Raw genomic sequence first — 8,917 nt, forward strand, 5'->3', positions numbered from 1 at the left:
AGTCAAAACTATCGAGTGTTACATCCTTAATAAATCACTCCACCAAAGCTTTTATCAGAAGCAAAACTACATGCCAATTCACCACAGCACACAAGAAACAGTCACATTGACAGTTTCTTAGAAACCCTTGCAGAACAGCCAACTGTGAAGGTCAACAACTCCTAGATCTGGTCAAACCATCACCTGCCACCATGGCCAACTGATAGTATGCAACATTAGCTTCAAAAACGTCCAGGACATCCAAGGTAAGAGTCTAAGAAAATCTAGAAGAAATTAAGCCTGAAGTTGACTGCAGAAAAACTGAAAAGGAAAAAGCAATATTTCCACTTTTGGTCAGGCAAAGCCAAAGCTGTTTTCAAGAGCCTTTGGAATGTTCCTCCTTATTTTAAAACAACCTCAACAACAAGCCAAAGGATTATTTAAGTTAGATCATCCACATCTCCTCACCTTGAGCCAGCTACAACAACAGCATTCCTGCAATAATTCCAGTATGCCTGTTTTTATTTTTAATCTGTTTTTAATTTTTGCATTTCTAATTTGTAAAATATGTGTTATCTGTGTTTGTTTCCTAACATGAGATCTTGGCCCTGGTATGTAGGGTTTTAGATGAATTGTAAGTCACAAAGGAGGCTGGCATAAGGACCCCTTAACCATGAGGCAGCTTATTGTGAATGAAAAAAAAACCGTTAAGACTTCTCACAAACATTTCAACTTGTGCATTGTCTGTAGTTGCAAGCCAGGCCTGATAACTTTCCTGTGTTTAACTGTGGAAGGTCGATCAAAGTCTGTTGGTGAAGATAAATATTATCTTGTGGTAAGCTTGTATCCATTTAGCTTTGCTCTTAATTACCTGTGTTGATCTGTGGTTTTTAACTTCAAATTGTCCCAAATTGTCGTCCTAAATTTCTTGTGAGAATTTAAGTGAATAATTAAATCCAAAGTTTACATTTTTTTACTGCCCAAACAATTCTCTGCAATTTTCTGTGTAGTCCCTGTGTTTTACCCTGCAAAGCTCTTCCTTCTCCTCAAGATCACAAAGAATCGACATCCTCTAGAATTCCTTGATATAGTCAGTCACAGCCATAACTTCTTGCGACAAAGATTGTATCTTTAGGTAGTGTTATTGCTCATAATCTCTTGGAAACAACCTCCTCACAAGATGTTTCTTCAATTTTACCCAAGACTCGATCTTTGATTTTCCCGCTTTCCTCCTTTGCTTATTCAGATTTTTCGTACCATAAGGAAGCATATTTAGTAAGTTTCAGAATAGCTACCTTGAATTGCTTCTTATCGTCATTGTCTTTGTATTCGAAAACTCCCTTGGTTTGTCGCACCGAATCTAAGAACTTCTCCGGATCCATATCACAATTAAAATAAGGAATGTCGACTTGAAGACGTCGATCTTCATCGTTCTTGTTTTTCTTGTTGTTTTTGGGTCGTTCATCTTCAGACTCGGCTTCCGAATTGCAGGCCGAATCTTCACCGTCTTTCTTCTTCTGGTTCTTAACCAAAAGCGTGGCTATTTCTTCACAATGTATGAGATCTAACAAATCTCTCTTCTCGTCGGATCCATTCCTTATTTATGGTACGGTGAAAGGTTCTGCCCGATAAGTACACTGCTTAGACCCTGGATGAATAACCCGGTGACCTACCAATTGTAGAAGTAGGATCTTTGCCAGGAGTTTAAAAGACAATAGGTTTGCCAGGAGATTGGTTCGTCGTCTTTCCTTGGTTTCTGTGATCCTTCTTTGTTTCCGGCCTTGTCACCCATGATAACAATATTCCCAAGACGGATTTGTTAAGAAACAAATTAAAACATTGCCCTGATGACCAAGTTGATGTAAAACGTGGTTGATTTAGTGAACGATTTAAGTTAACTAAATTTACAGCGGAATTAATTGAATTATTGTTGTAAATCTCATGGGATTTGAAACGTAACAATAGGATAGTCTCGTGAATCTTGTTCTTAACCTCACAAGGAAACTAACTCGAAACATTCAATTCAGCCTCGCAAGTTTGAATAATTAACTAAGCTCGTAAGTCTAATTAAAGTTGTTCGCAAACGAAAAATAATTCTTATTTCTTGTGCAAAAATAACGTGTGATATAGGCGGCCTTAAGGGCCCTATATATACTATTACAATCAATACCTTACTCCTAATTGTAAACAAGAAGATCTTTCCTAAACTAGTTAGGAAATAATAGCAACTACTCTGATTGTAATTAGGAAACTATCTTTCCTAAACTTTATTGGAAACGCAATAATTAGACTGACTTGACTTAGGAAACTAATTCTTAAAGTCGACCTAGGAACCGTGTAGCCCTAGTGACACAGTTTTCCACACGCTTTACTTGATGCCCAAGCTTCCTCCAGTTCCGTCCCAAACTAGCTTGATTGCTTAATGCGAGCTCATTTTGAAGCCTTATTGGATTTTAGAAATGTCCCGACTAATTAAGACCTCATTTGCTTGCCCATCCAAGTATGCTCCTCCATCAGAAGTGTTATCGGGAGGAGTCGTTAGACAGTGCAGAACTAGCAAAAGCAAGACCTACATAAAGTGTTGGTAGTTAACGTTCATCTCATTTAAGGAACCCGACTAATTTTGAAATATGGAGAGTTACATTCGTACGAGCACCTTACAACGAAACATAAAAGCAGCATACGATTAATATGTTCTCATCGTACCCTTCTGAATATGCCTTACTTGGAATTCATCAAAACGGACTCGAGATAATGAAACAAAACGTCTATTATTCAACCTTTCGCCTGTACGTTGTTATCCAAGGACGCCAAAATTTTTAAAAAGAATGTCAAATGCAGTTTCGCTACGAACCAACCTTACATATATAAACCTACGTTACTCCGACACTTCACTTAGCTGCTGCCTGCTGTATCACGTATCCGACACCTACTTGTCCGATACCGACACGACAGTTCGACACTTCATTTTAGGCCAAAAAATTGAAAATTTGCACAAAATAGCCGTATCCGACACTCGACACGTGTGTCGGAGAGTCGGGGTACCACAGAATTATAAACACACAAAAAATGGATTTAACTCGTATACATTTCGTTTGTTTCACTATGCAACTCGACTTTCAGAAAGGACGAATCCATGTTTAATCGTCCCACTCTTCCCAACCATCTCTTTTGAGAGTTCTGGAAGTCAAGCCATTTGCAGAAACGCTATGCCCAGGCGATTTAACAGCCTTTTCCTCATCCCAGTCATCGTCCCAAACCTCATCCCATCCATCTGCTGTGTCTCCATCACCAGCTGACTCAGGCATACTCATTTCGAGTTCTTGGTAACGAACCTCATTGGTTCTTGTCCTTTTACTGAACCAACAGCATGCACAAACCCCTACAGCTACCAAAGTAACAGATAACATCAAGTAGGCACCATACATGGGAGTCATGAATCTGGAATATGACTGAACCCATTTGAAATAGTTGCCTTGAAATGTAGGAGCTCCTACATCTAAGTGTAGTACACAATAGCCGTTTCCAGCGTTCAGCTTGATCTCATTGCCTCCAACTTTAGCAAGTGAAATATTGACCTAAACATACAGAAACAAGGAGCAAACTTATTAAATTAGTATTTGTGAATAGTAATTGGCTTTTGTATAGGGAATCAAATCACAATGGCAGTTTTAATGCTCAAACTTAGGTCATAACTCATAAGTACCATCTCGCAACATCTTTACCAACTAGGTAGCTGACATTTGCATTACCAGGACGACATCACTGTGCCTTAATGGTGGGTTGAGGATGGTCAGATGTATACAACCTTTTAACCTAGTGCTGAAATACATGGGGTTATTTTTGGATGATTTAAAGAGATGTAACATACTCCATAGAACCACATGGTAACATTTAAGCAACTGCAGTTAGACATGTAATAGTATATGAGACGGAAAGAAGTGAATACCAAGTTCCAAGCCTTTAATGTGCCATCATATATATGCCTCCTAACTTGCACTAATAGCATACTAACCATCTGAGCAGGACTGCAAAAGCTGCACCATAATCTACTCTATAGAAGAATGAACTTAAAATCTATTGACAATTTTTACAAAGTCATCATGTTTGAAAAATATTTTGAAGTGCTACTCAATGGTTCCCCAATTATGTACATGTTAGCCACAGATAGGCATACACAACCACAATTTGAAAAATAATTCGGAGGTGCTATTCAGTGGTTCCCGATTTTGTACATGTTAGCCATTAATAGCCTGACATAACCACATAATCCCAATGCCTTGAAGGCTCCCGCAAACAGTCGGGTAAAGGGGCTGAAGTCGGATGTACGCAACATCACCTATGTGTTTACAATACAGAAGCTGCTGTTACCGGATGAACCATAGTGAAATTGTTGCAGTTGGAGAAGTGTCAGAGAATTCCACCATCCACCTTTAGAACTCCAAACTGAATTCTCATAACCAATATTGTATGAATTGCAGATTGAGAACCACTCACACTTATTCATTGAATGTGACATGTGAGTATAGCATTCTGATTAAGGAGGAGTTGGAACAGTGGACCAAGGTTAGATTATATGGTACTAATTACAGGAGATTGACAAAGTTACAAAGAAGATGCTGTAATTAGGAACAGCTATTGTTACTGGGTTTGGCTACAGCGTAATAGATGCAGGGTAGAGGGCAGTTTGGCTACACCATGCACTGTGGCTGGTAGAATCAAGCAGGAGATAAGGAGCAGAGTCTCTGTGAAGGTCAGCATGCCTATAGGGCTGACTGATAGAAGATGGCTGGATTGTTTAAATATAAATGTCTCGGAAAGCTTATTAAGATGGTTTTGTTGAATTGTAATGGCTATAAAAGCGTATGATGTAATATGAATGTTTAATCTTAATGGAAACTTACATTTCACCAAAAATAAAAAAAAATAAAAAAAAATAAATAAATAAAAAGGCAGAGGGCTCTTTGTTTCTTTCTCTTTGCTTCATCTTTTTTGTTTCCCATTTTACCAATGTCACACTTAAATAATCAACTGAAACGACAATAAACTTAAACTTGACAAATAAATCGATTCATTGGGTGAATCTCAACCAATTCTTTGTATCTGTAAAATACATACACAGTTTACAAATGACAATAAAAATATCCAATTATGAACACTTAGTGAATTACTATCAACACTAGCACAATGCTTCCATTCTCCAATGCATTTGGTGAACAAGTACAAACCATGAATTATGTTTTCTTGCGTTTGACACAGTGACACAGCTAATTCATGAAACATTTTCAAGTTTTTGGCTTAAATTGAAAGGTCATGTCATGTTTGACTGCATGGCAACACGGATAAGTGAGATAAATAGAAGACTCGAAGTAACAAAGCTTTATCTAGTACATATATCAGCAGATTATAGAAACCGTTACCTGCTCAGTCTGTAGCTTCGTGATTTCGGTCGGCTGTTGCTCATTCCCAGATGAAGAAAATGAGAGATGGACTTTCAAGTTGTTTTCTCCTTTGTTCTGGATGAGCAAAACAACTGCCTTTGACACTGCATCAAGTCACACAGAGTAGAATGAGAACATATTTAACCTTCTAATCGAAGATAATCGAAACTACTAATAGCAAAAATAAAACAGTCACCATATTTCTCCTGTTTATTCTAATCTCTGCCAGTTACAATAGTTCCCTTTGATATAAACAACCTTCTACTGTTTTTTATTCTTTATGAAACATATATAAAACCTGTTACTAATTTCCGTGATAAGTAAAAGAGGATATACATAGAAATGAAAGCGAAAGTGTGCCACCAATGTACAGAGGGTGATGTCCCCATACAGAACGAATACCAACTGTCCAAACGGGTGATATATTGTTATATACAGCATTACAGCCTTATAGGCTCAACCTCTATTTGATTAGATAAATTCATAGTTACCAATTACTACTAAATTGTAATGCTGATTCCAAAACTTCACATTCAAAGATTAGTGCCAGAAATTTATAGCTTGCAACAACAAGTGTTTTACGGGTTGTTAAATATGTTAACAGAGTAATCTGCAATTTCAGATCAGGCTCACACAGTAACAAGAAGATACCTAGAAGGCTAGAAGTATTTAGTACCCTTTTGGGTCCTAATAAAGAAGGTTCAGGGCTCGCTTGGGATAGGGATAATTATTACTGGAGTAATGGAAATTAAATGAACTAAAAAATGGAGGAAGGTGATGGTGGCTGGAGATAGAAATGGGGGAAGATCGTGGAATAGTCCCTCGATTAAGGAAGTAATAGACTAATAGTTACCCAGCTCCCCCCTAAGTAATAATGTATTACCTCCATATGGAGGTAATAATTCCTCCCTCACCTTCTCTTTCCACCCTCCACAACCACCACTAACCACCAATCTCCTTTCATTTCTTCTTGTTTTAGCCCCCATTACTCCAGCAATAGTTACCCCCATAGCAATCCCTCAAACATAAGCATCACTCGTACACGTTCTGCCAAGTAAGCGTGCCTTTTAACTTCATTAGCCTTGACGAATTGACGACTAGATACATCATCTACTCTACAATATCACCTACTATCTTAACAAAGAAACGATAAAATTTCCAAGTTCTAGCCACCCAGAATCCCACACAACAACGGAAGACATAAAGAACTACCAAAACTGTTAAATGCAACCTTTCATCGACTTCTCCTCCATGACTCATGCTCCAAAAAGACAGATGCAAGCATCAATTATTCGACATTAATGACATAAACATTACTCACTAACTACTGCATTATCTGCATGCAACCAGCACCTAATGCTATGTCCTATTTTTCTCATAAATAAACATTACTCACTAACTTGACTAAAAAACAACATAATGAAATTTAAACAAACAAAAACTACAGTACATTTGATTAAATAAAATACACCAGCGCATAGTTAAAAAAAAAAAGCATTGAAATTTACCATTGTCAATGCTCTTAACACAAGCTACCATAGACTTGTCATCGTGGCATATTCTCTCCTTCCCATCACAGCTTTCACTAGGTCTCTTCTCCACTTTCTCTTTCTCCTTCACTTCTTCCTTAGGATTCTCATCATCTTCTTTCTCTTTATCCTTTGAAGTATCAATACTGTCCTCTTTAACCTCTTCCACAGGACTATTATCATGGTTATTAGTATCTATTGGCGGTTTGGCGAGCGGCCTAATTTTTTTCAATTGATCCTCCTTAGGGTTCTTCTCCACAGGAACTGAGGGTGGGCTAATTTGACTGTTCTCCACAGGAACTGAAGGTGGGGTTTGAATTGAAGGAACCTAAAACAACCCCAATATCAAATTTATTGCTAAATTCAGCTCTAAAGTTCCAAACTTTACAATCACAATCAAATGCACCACAACAACAACAACAACAACAACAACAAAAACATCGCCCCAGTATCTCAATAGCTCCCGCAAATTGAGAGTTTAGGGGTTCATATGTATGCAACATTACCCTTGTGATAGAAACACTCAGAGGCTGTTTCCAAACCCGAGATGAAAATTGCCTCAAAATGCACAAATTCACTAAAAATGAAAGAGAGACTTACTGTTACATTGGAATCTTTGTTGGCTGAAGATGAAGCTAATTTCCGAAAATTGAACAAGAATTCAGCATTTATAACATGGGAAATGGTGAAACACACTAAGATTGTAGTCAAAATCGCAACTTTCTTGCCCATTTGAAAAGGGTGCAAAATTGTAAAGGCCCCAACTTAAGTAATTTCAGAAGAAAACTAGAAGCTGATGAGGAGAAGATCGCAATCCACAAGTTCAAACAACATCATAGTTTGCCTGAAAGATGCAAACCCTATTGATGCAGAAAAAAAGTGGTGCTGCTGTGATCGTCTTATTTTTTTACGGTGTATTCCCTTTTTTTTTTTGCTTAGCTGTGTTGTGTTTTTTTTTTTTTTTTTTTTTTTTTTTGACAACGAGGTGTCTTTGTGCATATGTTCCCGATGTAAAGAACCACGTGTCCTAAATAAATTAAGATCCTCTCAATTTTTTTTAGGATTAGGGTCTTTTTTATGGAGAGTCCTTTTACTCCCAATTTACCTTTTTAAGGGATATTTAATAGGAATATTCTATCTTATTAGGGTCTTTCTCATAAATAAGATCTCTCATATTACTCTATCCTTAAGTTTAACTACGAATATAACGAACAATTACACATTTAACTTCAATTTTCTCTCGATACATAAGTGACAATATATTCATGTGAGATCTTATTTGATTCGTCTTTAAGAGTACATTAAAAATATCTAACTTTTATAATTATTGCAAATACGTAACTAAAGATATTTGCCGAGTAAAAGCCGCGTTGGCAAACGTGATAAAGCATAATAGCCTTGTGGAGTTGAATGGAGGGAGTAATAGAACAATTAGACAGGCAACCTGTTCCACCGGTTGGCCTTTGTTTAAAACTCTTTCTGACTCCTTTATTAAGTAAAAATCTTCTCTTTCCTTTTAATCTTCATCCTGCCTTTACCTTTTCTCCTTCCTTCAATAGGACGCCATTGACGATCAACCTCGTCATCGCTCATCGCCATTCATTAATGATCAAATCATCTGATTTAAGGAGCCCTAATTTCGCCCCTAATTAAATCAACAATGAAAGAGGTAAATCATTTTTACTGTTCTTATTTGTTAACCCTAATTTTTTGTCTATGTTCAATTTTGAAAAGTTATGATGAATTTGATCTTTCGGTGTTGATATGTGCTATATAGCTGCGAAATTGAAGAATGAGCTAGAAAATAATGATTTACACGGTTTTTCGATCGTGTTTTAAGCTGTGTTCTTGTGTCGTTGGGTTTATTGCAGTGTGAACGTTGTGTGATTTGATTCCTGAAAGTCGGATTTTTCTGCATTTGTGAACGTTGTGATTAAGAAACTCAGGAATGTCTTGTTTATTTTAATT

At 37.2% G+C, this 8,917-nt stretch overlaps 1 protein-coding gene across 1 annotated transcript; it reads right to left on the reverse strand.

Annotated features, from left to right (window-relative positions):
* Positions 1-2,773: 2,773 nt before the first annotated feature.
* Positions 2,774-7,886, reverse strand: LOC141652333 (uncharacterized). The gene is made up of 4 exons (XM_074459825.1): positions 7,550-7,886; positions 6,929-7,277; positions 5,400-5,524; positions 2,774-3,557 (listed from the first exon to the last, which is right to left on the reverse strand). Exons 1-4 carry the CDS (start codon positions 7,679-7,681, stop codon positions 3,120-3,122), a joined length of 1,044 nt encoding a protein of 347 aa, XP_074315926.1. The 5' UTR covers positions 7,682-7,886; the 3' UTR covers positions 2,774-3,119.
* Positions 7,887-8,917: the final 1,031 nt, after the last annotated feature.

The sequence above is a fragment of the Silene latifolia genome, chromosome 4, assembly GCF_048544455.1.
Source record: "Silene latifolia isolate original U9 population chromosome 4, ASM4854445v1, whole genome shotgun sequence".
In the NCBI taxonomy this organism is placed as follows: Eukaryota; Viridiplantae; Streptophyta; class Magnoliopsida; order Caryophyllales; family Caryophyllaceae; genus Silene; species Silene latifolia.

What these genes read in the sequence shown, in the direction of transcription:
- LOC141652333 (XM_074459825.1), bottom strand. Translation starts at nt 7,681, where the DNA reads ATGGGCAAGAAAGTTGCGATTTTGACTACAATCTTAGTGTGTTTCACC. An exon ending in ACAAAGATTCCAATGTAACA is followed by an intron (nt 7,278 to 7,549) that starts GTAAGTCTCTCT and finishes GGGTTGTTTTAG; the next exon opens with GTTCCTTCAATTCAAACCCC. An exon ending in CGAAGCTACAGACTGAGCAG is followed by an intron (nt 3,558 to 5,399) that starts GTAACGGTTTCT and finishes CTGTATGTTTAG; the next exon opens with GTCAATATTTCACTTGCTAA.